This window comes from Urocitellus parryii, chromosome 11, assembly GCF_045843805.1.
Source record: "Urocitellus parryii isolate mUroPar1 chromosome 11, mUroPar1.hap1, whole genome shotgun sequence".
Classification (NCBI taxonomy): domain Eukaryota; kingdom Metazoa; phylum Chordata; class Mammalia; order Rodentia; family Sciuridae; genus Urocitellus; species Urocitellus parryii.
In genome coordinates this window covers 115153582-115166063 of record NC_135541.1, presented here as the reverse complement: position 1 = coordinate 115166063, position 12482 = coordinate 115153582, and the positions used below count along the sequence as shown (strand labels likewise).

General features: G+C 44.7%; 1 protein-coding gene across 1 annotated transcript; it reads left to right on the top strand.

Annotated features, from left to right (window-relative positions):
* The first annotated feature begins 639 nt into the window (after positions 1–639).
* Ndufs2 (NADH:ubiquinone oxidoreductase core subunit S2) lies at positions 640–12439 on the top strand. The gene is made up of 14 exons (XM_026380596.2): positions 640–776; positions 1400–1506; positions 4020–4210; positions 7060–7180; positions 7380–7492; positions 7986–8060; positions 8241–8318; positions 8454–8539; positions 8755–8874; positions 9901–10030; positions 10508–10603; positions 11747–11830; positions 11974–12031; positions 12205–12439. The coding sequence occupies exons 1-14, from the start codon at positions 682–684 to the stop codon at positions 12240–12242; spliced, it is 1392 nt and encodes a 463-aa protein (XP_026236381.1). The 5' UTR covers positions 640–681; the 3' UTR covers positions 12243–12439.
* The last annotated feature ends 43 nt before the right edge of the window (positions 12440–12482 follow it).

The following is a 12482-nucleotide window of genomic DNA, read 5'->3' as shown; positions in this document are numbered from 1 at the left end:
ATGCCTACAGGATATCGGGTCACCCATGGAGGATCTTCCCTCCCCCATCTGGGATGAGGTGGCTCCTACACACCCCTCTCCACCAATGCTGGTGGCCTTGGCGTCCTACTCTTTTTTTGTTTTTGTTTTGGTTTGGCGGAAGCTCTCAGACCTACCCAGACGCACTTGGGCCACCATCCCTATCCTCATTTGGGACATCTGGAAATTAGCTGGCTTTCCCTGTTAGAAATCTTTAGCATTCCAGGAGAGAAAGGTTATTGGCAAAGCCTGGGGCTGTCCCAGGAGGGCAGGACCATAGCCAAGGTGGAACGGAGATTAGGAACCCCCAAATGAAAGTGAGCCAGGGACATTTTCCCTGGTACACGCAGGCGGGCTTTGCCAGAAAAGGCGAAGTGCAACTTTGCCCCTGCTACAGCGGCAAGTTCCCTTAGCTCACGCCGGGAAAAGCCAACCAGGAGCCGTGGGAGAAACCGCCCTAAGTAAAGATGGCGGCATTCACTGTTATTTAAGTGCAAATGAAGCTAAGTCGCAAAACCCGGATGTTGTCAGGTTCGTAGCAGACGGCGTTGCCAGCTTCCCAGATGGTGGATCTATTGTGCTAATAGACGAGAAGCCCACAAGGAGGCGCGCAGGAATCACTTCCGCCCGGTTCTCCTTCCAGCAGTCTGCACCCAGGGTAAGATGGCGGCGCTGAGGGCCCTATGCAGCCTCCGGGGTGTCGGGACCCAGGCGCTGCGGTCCGGGGCTGGGATCCGTCTGTCGATTCAGCCCAGCAGGTGAGATCGAGGGCAGTCCTCGATATGTTCTCCTCAATGATAGAGTTTCCCAAAGATGAGGACACTCCATGGGCCCAGTGACCCCCTAGGAAAGAATGACCCAGGCCCGTGATCCCCTCGCTCAGACCTGATTTTTCAGGCTCCGAGATGCAGTGGCGCCCGCTGTGGCTGAGGAAGGGAACAGGGGCTTGAGCTTGTTGTGCCAGCGGCAAAATCAGTGGCGTGGGAGAAAACTTGAGTGCACCTCTCCTGTCATACCTAAGCAGAGCCCAGCCAAGGAACCTCACTCCCTCACTCTCCGTTCTCTTTTTCTTTCTCCCCCCCCCCACCCTCTTAAGATGACCTTGTAGAAACTCCTTTCTCACATTCATGTTCACTTGCATAGGAATATGAATGTGATGGAAATATGAAGGAGCCAGGTTCCCCAGTATTGCATGCACAAGGATGATGGGTGGAGTGAACGCAGGAATAAGTCTTAGTAGGAGTGTAACCCCTAAAGTTCTACCTTATTTTGCCAAAGCTATACTATCTCTGTCCGAAATTAGGGCATTATAGAATCGGAAACGTAGGAAGCAAGCATTAGTTCATTCCCTTTGTCTAGAATCTTGTCTTTAACTTCTCAGAGGCGCCCGGCAATGGCAGCCAGATGTGGAATGGGCACAGCAGTTTGGGGGAGCTGTCATGTACCCCACCAAAGAAACAGCACACTGGAAGCCTCCACCTTGGAATGGTAAGTACCCAGAACCTACTGTCTCAAACTATAGCCATCCCTGCCCCATGCTGATTGTTAGCCCTCTGTCTCAGGCAAGTTTTAGCCTCTGCTATGTTTGCTTCTTTCACCACCCAATTCAGCAAACACATTGATGATAATAACAGGTATTTGCAGGATAGAGACGGAAAAGAAGGACATTCCAGAAGAAAAGAAAGAGTAGGTCCTAGTTATTACCTAAAGGCTCCTACCAAATTTCAATAATTAGTGTCACCTTTTTCCAGGTTTAATACATTTTTCCATCTGGACAAGTAGTTTCCCCACTGGCACTCAAATATAACCTACTTGAATACAAACCATATTTTTTCCCACATCAAAATTAGCTCTTCTTCAAGTACCCTAAATACATGTATGAAGACATGAATGGTGTAACACTACTTTGTGTACAACCAGAGATATGAAAAATTGTGCTCTATATGTGTAATATGAATTGTAATGCATTTTGCTGTTTTTTTTATATATATATATATATATATCTTAACAAATTAGAATAAATAAAAATAAAAATAATTTAAAAATAATTTTTAAAAATTGGCTCTTGATTTTTTAAAAATTTCTGATCAGTAATACCCTCATTTCTTTTATTTCTTCAAAATTGAAACTTTTTAGTAATCTTTGACTCTTTTTCTCTTTTGGCTTCTAAGTTTTTGTTTAGTAAGTCATCAGATTACATAGATTCTTTCATAATATTCATACCAGGTTATCTCTTTCTTTTAATTTTCATTGCCATCGCTCTTGTTCATATTTATCTTATATTAGACAATTATCTCAGGAGTCTATTTATTGGGTTTCTGCCACTGATGTTGTCCCCTCTTTAGCTGGCCTCTGAGTTTAGCCTCTAACTTGAAAACCTTCTGCCTCAGCCTCCCTATTAGTTGGAATTACAGACATGTATCACTATACCCATCTGTGCAACATTTTGTATGTGTTATTTCACTTAATCCTTCCAACAATGCTGTGAGGGTATTATCCCAAATGTGAGGAAACTGCAGGGAGATTAAAACTGGATCAATGGGCTGGGGATGTGGCTCAAGCGGTAGTGCGCTCGCCTGGCATGCGTGTGGCCTGGGTTCGATCCTCAGCACCACATACCAACAAAGATGTTGTGTCTGCCGAAAACTAAATAAATAAATAAATAAATATTAAAAAGTTCTCTCTCTCTCCCCCCCCCTCTAAAAAAAAAAAAAAAACCTGGATCAAGACTGGGTGCAGAGGCGCACACTTGTAATCCCAGAGACTCTCGGAGGCTAAGGCAGCAGGATCGCAATTTCAAGACCAGGCTCAGCAATTTAGTGAGGTGCTAAGCAACTTAGTGAGACCTGTTGCCGGGTTTCTGTTCAAGACTAAAAGGCTCAGGGGTCACTCTAGGTAAACTAGGCTAACTGGGCTGCGCAAAATAACCACACAAGAGACACAAATACCTTTTTCTTTGGGGTGGCTGTGATAGCTTCTCTGACCTTAAGGGTCCAAAGGAAGAGAGAGAGAGAGACAGTGCGCGCTCGCGCGCGCGCACACACACATGCACACACACACACACACACACACACACATGCACTGACCCCTTTTATTGAGGAGAAGCTATTCAAATGAGGCAAGGGGTCAGGTTTCAGGGGGCTGAATCTATCTCCATGATGTCCACTGTCAGCAGGTTGACTGACATCTAGGTAGGCCACACCCAAGAGCACAGTAAGAGAAAGGGACACATACAAAGCGCTTCCTTGGAACATTGTATCCTAAACAGGGCAAGGGGTAATATTACAAAGGAACAGGTGAGCGTAGCTCCACCCAAGGGGCTGTAGAAAGACACATGGGGCATGAAGACAGTTAATCGAACCCTAGAAGAGCGGGGCAGTATAGCTGCATGACTGCTACCTGACAGCCACATCGCCCAGCAGGGGAGTTAACCCAGTTATGTGGGAGGTTGGTCTCCCACAACCTGTCTCAAAATAAAAAATAAAAAGTGCTGAGGATGTAGTTCAATGGTAGAATGCCCCTATGTTCAGTCCCTAGTATGAGGGGAAAAAAAAGATGAAGACATAGAAAAGGATTATGTAAGTGTGTTCTAGGAGACATAAAATGAGATTCATGGTTTTTTGTTTTGTTTTTTGTACTAGGGATTTAACCCAGGGGCTGGGGTACTTTACCCTGAGCTACATCCCCAGCCCTTTGTATTTTGAGATAGGCAAGTTGCTTAGGGCCTCTCTGAATTGCTGAAGCTGGCCTTGAACTTGTGATCCTCCTATCTCAGCCTTCCACCACACTTGGTGAGATTCATGGTCCTTCTCATTGGAAAGTTTAGATCTCCCTTTTTCCTCTTCTGATGGAACTTTTCCTAGTTCTATTGGTGATTCATAAATTAACAAGGTATGGAATAGGGAGATGGAAGATCTATAGGGAGAGACTAAGTTCTTGTTGTCTCTTGAAGTTTCCCAAGGGAATTACCATTTATTTCTCAACTATTTGCCATTTCTCAGATGTGGACCCTCCAAAGGACAAAATGGTGTCCAACCTGACCCTGAACTTTGGACCCCAGCACCCAGCAGCCCATGGAGTCCTGAGACTAGTGATGGAACTGAGTGGCGAGATGGTGCGGAAATGTGATCCTCACATTGGGCTCCTTCATCGAGGCACTGAGAAGCTCATTGAATACAAGACCTATCTGCAGGTGTGAGGGGGGAACAGGGGTCTGTTGATGGGATGTGGGTTTTAGCCTGGCACTTTGCAAGGTTTGCTGCCCCAAAACTTCAGAGAAGGATGATGTTGAGGAGGGTAGCACATTGAGGTTTTTAGGACAGTCTTGGTTGGGAAGATGGAGGGTGATATTAGGGGATGGAGTCCTTTGGATTTGGTTTATCCAGTAGAAGTGCTTTGGACCCAGAGCCACACTCTCAATTTTTCTATGACTAACTTGGTTCACTCCTTGACCATTAGTACCCTAGTGCCTCAGTTTCCCTGCTCTTATACTAACGTCAAAGTTAGTGTCCCTAAGGGCAGAGAAAGAGGAGAAAGACGTCAGCCCTCTAGGATTAACAGCTGATTCTTGTATCTTCCAGCTGTCTAAGTTTGTTTTTGAAACACTCAGTGAGTCAGAGTGACTGGGAGGGGATTTGTGACAGTTTGCCTGTTTTAGGAGAACCGTGTGACCCAAGTGGTGAAGGTCAGACTTGAAGGAGTTGGATCTGGGAATCTGAAGTTTTTTCTTACTGTCACGAAGAAAGGTCCTGAAAACATAATGGTGGTGTTGGGGTTAGGATTTAGACTCAGCCCTGTTTGGGGATGAACAGTGACTAGTGCATGATTCCCCCAGAGAATTATAGGCAGCAGTGGATTCTGGTTCTGGCATCTATGGGTTAATCCCTGTAGCACTATCCCACATCATAGTGACATCAGGACAAGAACAGGCTGTCCCAACAAGAGATACTTTAGCTCCGCCTCCTTCCTGGAAACTGAAGTAGACAGCTAGGACTTCGTTTTCTTGGCCTTCTGGGGAAAGGACCATTTCTAGCTGGTGCTCCGTTTTTCTTAAAACTCTTGCTCCCAGATACTCCTAAGACTGATTACCTTTCTCGACTTCAACATCTCAGTTTTCTTTTTTGTACTAGGGATTAAACTCTGGAGCACTCTACCACTGCACTACATCCCTAGCCCATCTTTTTTTTTTTTTTTTTTTTTTTTTTTGAGACAGGGTCTCACTAAATTTGCCAGGTTGGCCTGGAACTTGGAATCTTTCTACCTCAGCCTCCCAGGTATCTGAGATTATAGGCATGTGCCACTATGCCCCGCTCAATTTTAAGAGACTTAAGAGAAAATAGAGTTAGTAGTCTAGGCCAGTCTTTGGCAGAGGTGTCACTTGGATCAGAGGACTGTCGACAGTGATGTGCTGGTGCCAGCTAATACTGACTAGCAAGAGAGTAAATGGTAAATTTTTCAGAGATTTTTGTGAGCCAGTTATTGAACACAGACATTATTAAAAATTAAACTATATAGGGTTGTGATTTTTTAAAAAAATTTAATTTTATGGCAATACATTAATTAAAAACAGATAAGAAGCAGGGCATGGAGGCACATACCTATAATCCCAGTGGCTCAGGAGGCTGGGGCAGGAGGATCGTGAGTTTAAAGCCAGCCTCAGCAATGGTGAGGTGCTAAGCAACTCAGTAAGACTCTGTCTGTAAATAAAATACAAAATAGGGCTAGGGATGTAGCTCAGTGGTTGAGTACCCCTGAGTTCAATTCCCAGTACCACAAACAAACAAAAACATAAGAAGCCAGGCAAGGTGACTCTTGCCTCTAATCCCAGCAGCTCAGGAGACTGAAGCAGGAGGATCCTGAGTTCATAGCCAGTCTCAGCAACAGCAACACACTAAGCAATTTAATGAGACTCTGTCTCTAAATAAAATACAAAATAGGGCTGGTGATATGGATCGGTGTTGAGTACTGTGAGTTTAATCTCTGGTAACCCACCCCCCCCAAAAAAAAGATAGATAAGAAATACTTAAAACTCTGCATATGTATGGAAACAGTATATTATACCTTATTAATATATATAATTTTTACGTTGTTTTTTTGTGGTGCTGGGGATTGAACCCAGAGCTTTGTACATGTGAGGCAAGCACTCTACCAACTGAGCTATATCTCCAGCCCCAATTTTTATGTTTTTGTATATTAGTTAAAAATACATTAAACCAGATGTTGTGGTACACTAAAATCCCAGTGACTCAGGAAGGAGACTAAGGCAGGAGGATTTAAAATTTGAGACTGATCTCATCAACTTAGGCCCTCAGCAACTTAGCAAGACCTTGTTTCAAAATTTATGACAAAGAACTGGGAATGCAGCTCTGTGGTAAAGCATCCCCAGGTTCAATCCCCAATGCCATAAACAAACAAACAAACAAACAAATAAAATGCATTAAAAATAAAAAGGAAGCCCGGCATGGTGGTGCATGCCTCTGATCCCAGTGGCTCAGGAAGTTGAGGCAGGAGGATCATGAGTTCAAAGCCAGCTTTAGCATTAGTGAGGTGCTAAGCAATCCAGTGAGACCCTGTCTCTAAATAAAATACCAAATAGGGCTGGGGATGTGGCTCAGTGGTCGAGCACCCCTGAGCTCAACCTCCAGTACCCCCCAAAAAAATTAAAAAGCAGGAAATACTCAGAATTTATTATTTATTTATTATTACATTTTACTGGGCTGCCTTTAAGGTACTATTGTGTTTCTGTATTACAAATACTATATATTGGTGTGCTGCTCTTCCCAATGCTGCATTCCATCACATAATGTTGATAGCTTTAAAGTGGGAGTATTTTCACTATGGAATTGACAAAAATGGCAAATTAGGGTCTTCCCCTCATGTTGGAGAGCCAGTTTTGAAACATTTACCAAGCATACTACTGGCTGTTGGGATATTTCATCCTGCATTGCTGGGACTCCAGTCCACTGGAAGGAAGGCTTCTGGCAGCCAGACTGTGGTTTCCTGGGCTTGTTAGATATGACCTAGATTATTCCCTCTGCCTAGGCTCTTCCATACTTTGACCGACTAGACTACGTGTCCATGATGTGTAATGAACAGGCCTATTCGCTAGCTGTGGAGAAGTTACTAAACATCCAGCCTCCTCCCCGGGCACAGTGGATCCGAGGTATGCTCTGTCACTTATTCTTGCTGCCCATTTTGAGCACAGTTCCATGCCTTCTCCACTCTACCCCTTCTCCACCTTAGGAACATTGAATTCAAGGTTGGTATTCATTATTCTGACCCCAGGCTCTGTCCAGACTGTTTTCAGAATGAATCCTTGGCTGCTATATCCTTCTGTTTTTCTTGTCTTTACCTCTCCCCAGTGCTGTTTGGAGAAATTACACGACTCTTGAACCACATTATGGCTGTAACCACACATGCCCTGGACATTGGGGCCATGACCCCTTTCTTCTGGATGTTTGAAGAAAGGGAGAAGGTATGAGGGAGGCAAGGATAGGAATAGGGGAGGAAGAGTGAAAGTAGGGAGGGCATGAAGGAAGCGAGATTAAAAGGAAAAAGAGAACATGGAGAGACTATTTAAGAGAAGAAGGTATATTTACTTGAGTTTTATTCTTAGGAACTCCATATCATGAGGGGTTAGTCAAACATAAAAAGACAGAAGATGGGCTGGGGTTGTGGCTCAGTGGTAGAGTGCTCACTTAAGCATGCGTGAGGCCCTGGGTTCAATCCTCAGCACCACACAAAAAATGGATTAAATAAAATGAAGGTATTGTGTCCAACTACAACTAAAAAATAAATAATAAAAAGGGCAGAAAATGGGATGGTGGGGGCTGGGAATGGTCTTGGTAGAGCATTTGCCTGGCATGTGTGAGGCCTTAAGTTTCATCCCAACACTTAAAAAAAAAAAAAAAAAGGTGGTATAGTGTGTTGGACTTAGGGGTCACTGATTCCCAATGTGTCCTATCAAGATGTTTGAATTCTATGAGCGAGTATCTGGAGCCCGAATGCATGCTGCTTACATCCGCCCAGGAGGAGTGCACCAGGTAAGTGAGTGGGCTTCCCTGCCTCCCAAACCTCCAGTATAGGCCTCTTCCCTCTGTGGCCGCTGGAGGGCAGTGCTGGCTGGTGGAAACTAACCCTGTAGCCATGGGGGAGAGTTGCTGAGCTGACTGTCCTTAATGGAGACTGTACTATTTTCATTATTACCTTCATTTGGCTTCTAGGACCTACCCCTTGGGCTTATGGATGATATTTATGAGTTTTCTAAGAACTTCTCTCTTCGGATTGATGAAGTAGAGGAGGTAAGATAGAAGACAATGGGGAAAAATCCCCCCTAAAAGAACATGTGGAATTTTAGTTTCCAATTGTAAAGAAATATAGATGTATTTAAATATTGTTATAAAGAGCATTAATGCATCAGTTTTCTTGATTAATAGATGCTGACCAACAATAGGATCTGGCGAAATCGAACTATTGACATTGGGGTTGTGACAGCAGAAGACGCGCTGAACTATGGCTTTAGGTAGGAGATTACTACATCTCTCCTTAGGGGTTGGGATAGGAGTGGGGAGTTCCAGCACAGTACCTTGGCTTGAAAGAATATTTGGCACCCTCTTTGCCATTTTCTGAGTTTGTATCTCATGCCCAGAATGTCAGGGAGGGAAGGAGGAGACTAAGGAAGAATGTGCCTCCTTTCTTGGTTTGTGGAGAGTGGCCCTTATGCTGTCTATTCTACAGTGGAGTGATGCTTCGGGGCTCAGGCATCCAGTGGGACCTGCGGAAGACTCAGCCCTACGATGTTTATGATCAGGTTGAGTTTGATGTTCCTATTGGTTCTCGAGGAGACTGCTATGATAGGTAAGGACCCAGTCCTTCCTTTCTCAGCTGCTTGTCTAGCTTGTTGCCCCTGCTTAACTTGTCTCTTTACTACTTTCTTTTTTACCCTACTTCCAAATCCCTATAGGAGCTCCTGTGTCAAATTAGGTTGCTTGAGCTGGGGGTGTAATTCAGCGAGAGAGCACTTGCTCAACATATATAAGGTTCTGGGTTCTGTCCCAGTACCAAAAACCAAAACCAAAACAAAATCCCCAAAATACATTGCACATACCTGGTATCTTATCTTATCCTTATGCTATCCCTGTCTTAGAACTAGTTTGGGCTGCATTTTATGGCTGAGAAATCTAAGGCATAAAATTTAGGGATTAGCCTGGGATTATTCTGTTAGTAGTGGTTAATAGTGGTTAAGACTAGAATCTGCCTGATCCTGTGCTCTTTCCACTAGATTCTAAGCTTTAAATTCCACTCCTCTTCACTGACCCTAAGTAAGATTAGAGTAAGATTTGCTACTATTGTTTTTCTGTTTTGTTTTGTTTGCTTGTTTTTCCATTTAATTCCCTCATTTTTTTTTTCTTCTTTTTTGTATCTGAGCTTTGAATCCAAGGACATTTTACCACTGAGCTATGTCCCAGCTCTTTTTGTTTTTTTATTTTGAGACAGGGTCTCCCTAAGTTGCTTAGGGCCTCAGTAAGTTACAGAGGCTGGCCTCAAATTTACAAGGCTCCAACCTCTCGAGTTGCTGAGATTATAGGCATTTGCCCCTGTGCTTGTCTCCTCCATTCAAATACATTCAAGAAAGTATTTGAGAGGATAAACAGGGAAATACTACAGGCCATGGTCTGAGAAAATAAAGAGGATTTGGAGAAAGGCTGTAGTAAAATCAAAATACTGCAGGATCTATATGGGTAACCACTCTAAACAGAGATGCTGTATTAGGAGAAAAGAGTGAGGACCATTTATCTAACTCTCTTGAGGTCAATCAGAAGTTATCTTTCCAGCCCCATATATGCTCCTCAGCCTTGTTCTGAGTCTGTTTTACTGACTTAGGTACCTGTGTCGGGTGGAAGAGATGCGCCAGTCCCTTCGCATCATCTTACAGTGTCTAAACAAGATGCCTTCTGGGGAGATCAAGGTTGATGACGCTAAAGTGTCTCCACCTAAGCGAGCAGAGATGAAGGTTGGCTGCAGGGAGAGGAGGAGGAGGGTATTGGGAAGGGGTTGGTGGCCAGGGAGGAGTAGCCTTGGATTCAATCCTATTTTTGCTTTTTCAAAGAATTTTCTGTTTTTTGTTTTTTTTTTGTCTTTTTGTTTGTTTGGTACTGAGGGAGGGGTTGAACCCAGGAGTGCTCTACCAGTGAGCTACTCTCCAGTTCTTTTCATTTTTTATTTTGAGACAAAGGTCTCAGTAAGTTTCTGAGGCTGACCTTGTTCTTGTGATCCTCTTGCCTCAGCCTCCTGAGTAGTAGGCGTGCACCACCAGGCCTGGCATATTGTATAAGATTCTGAGCGTCTTGTGGCACTCTTTTATTCTGTGTTCTCTCTGCTTCCGTGTTGGTTTTTAGACTTGAGGACACATTATTTTTTGTGCTGGAGGAAGGTTCAGGAGAAAGAATTTGGGTCTGGTTTACTAATGCTCTGTTTTCCCTCCTTTTAGACTTCCATGGAGTCATTGATTCATCACTTCAAGTTGTATACTGAGGGCTACCAAGTTCCTCCAGGAGCCACGTATACTGCTATTGAGGCTCCTAAGGTGAGGGGAAGAGGGAAGGGGAAAGGCCAAATGCCAGGTTTCTGTTCTCACGACTAAGAGGCTCAGGGGTCACTCTAGTTAAACTGGGCTAACTGGGCTGCACAAAATAACCACACAAGAGACACAAATACCTTTTTCTTTGGGGTCGCTGTGACGGCTCCTCTGACCTTAAGGGTCTGCAGAAAGAGAGAGAGCGAGAGCACGCGCTGACCCCTTTTATTGAGGAGAAGCTATTCAAATGAGGCAAGGGGTCAGGTTTCAGGGGGCTGAGTCTATCTTCATGATGTCCACTGTCAGCAGGTTGACTGACACCTGGGTAGGCCACACCCAAGGGCACAGTAAGAGAAGGGGACACACAAGGCACTTCCATGGAAGATTCTATCCTAAACAGGGCAAGGGGTTATATTACAAAGCAACAGGTGAGCATAGCTGCACCCATGGGGCTGTAGGAAGATACACCCATTTCTGTGACTGAGGGCCCCAGCACCCAGCTGGGGAATGTAACTCAGTCACCCATAAGGTTGGCTTCCCACAGCCAAATGTGGGGTGAGTGGCTATAGACAGACATATAACAGAATGCTCTCTCATCAGCAAGAGGATGTGAGGATGAACAGAGATGTTTTGTTGGCAGGGAAGAATGTTCTTCCTATTAACAGTGGCACCCAGAGCATCCACATCCTTACCTTGTGAGCATCCACATCCTTACCTTGTTGGGAGTGGTCTTAGTCTGGGGTGGTGGGCAGGCCCTGGGCTGGGAAGGGGACAGGCAGCTCTGCCCTCAGCTGGCTGTCATCAGGCTGCAGCCTCCTTCCCACCCAACTCCCAGCTGGGAGAGAAAACGCAGCATTACCGCAGCATCATTGTGACAGCCACGAATCCATTGCCCATGACCCCTCCACCCTCGGTCACCTGACCTCTGGCTCTGAGCCCTGTTCTGACCAAATCACGATGATGAGTATTTGGGGGTGGGTGGGTAAGGGGGGGAGTGGGAGGGGATGGAACCAACTTTTTCTGTATTTTGTATTGTATGTTTTCTTCAACATGTAACCAATCAGTATCTTGTCAATATAGTCAGCCGATCGATCGACCTCAAAAAAAAAAAAAAAAAAAAAACAGTGGCACCCAACCTTCTTCCTTGCACAGGGCGAGTTTGGGGTATACCTGGTGTCTGATGGCAGTAGCCGCCCTTATCGGTGCAAGATCAAAGCTCCTGGTTTTGCCCACTTGGTAAGAACCAATCCCAGTGATTTGAATGCTAATAAATTAATCCAGAAATTTATTGACCTTGGTTGAGATTTTATGAAATCTCCTTCCATCTCCTCCTTCCCTGCAAATCTTTGCTCACACTGTTGCTCTCTCTGTCTCTCCAGGCTGGTTTGGACAAGATGTCTAAGGGACACATGTTGGCAGATGTTGTTGCCATTATAGGTATGAGGCATCCTATTGTGTACTGGAGGTACAAGGGGTGTCAGGCTGTGGTTGGGAAACCAAACACTCCCTGTTCAGCATAGACTGACATGGACTTGAGGCCTCCGTCTCTTGGACTTAGTAATGAGCTTTGGCTCTTTGGTAACACAACTTCTCTCTATCCTCTGACCTAGGTACCCAAGATATTGTGTTTGGAGAAGTAGATCGGTGAGCAGGGGAACAGCATTGACCTGCCCTGTCTATCAGATTCCTCTGTGGAGCCTGTTCCTCATTGAAAATGGGTCTGTGTGTGTGTGCGCGCGTGTGTGTGTACGTGTGTGTACACATACACATATATCTGTACAGACTTTCTGTGCATGTACTGAAAAGGAAAAATTATAATAAATTAGCTGCCTTGCAGCCCCTATGGCCAAGCTTCTGATATGTCTTTTTGGTATCTTATTGTCTTTCA

Excerpts from the sequence above, each read along its gene's own strand:
- Ndufs2 (XM_026380596.2), top strand. The coding sequence starts at position 682 with ATGGCGGCGCTGAGGGCCCTATGCAGCCTCCGGGGTGTCGGGACCCAG. Across the intron at positions 7,181-7,379 it reads CCGGGCACAGTGGATCCGAG|TGCTGTTTGGAGAAATTACA; the intron begins GTATGCTCTGTC and ends ACCTCTCCCCAG. Across the intron at positions 8,540-8,754 it reads GCGCTGAACTATGGCTTTAG|TGGAGTGATGCTTCGGGGCT; the intron begins GTAGGAGATTAC and ends TCTATTCTACAG.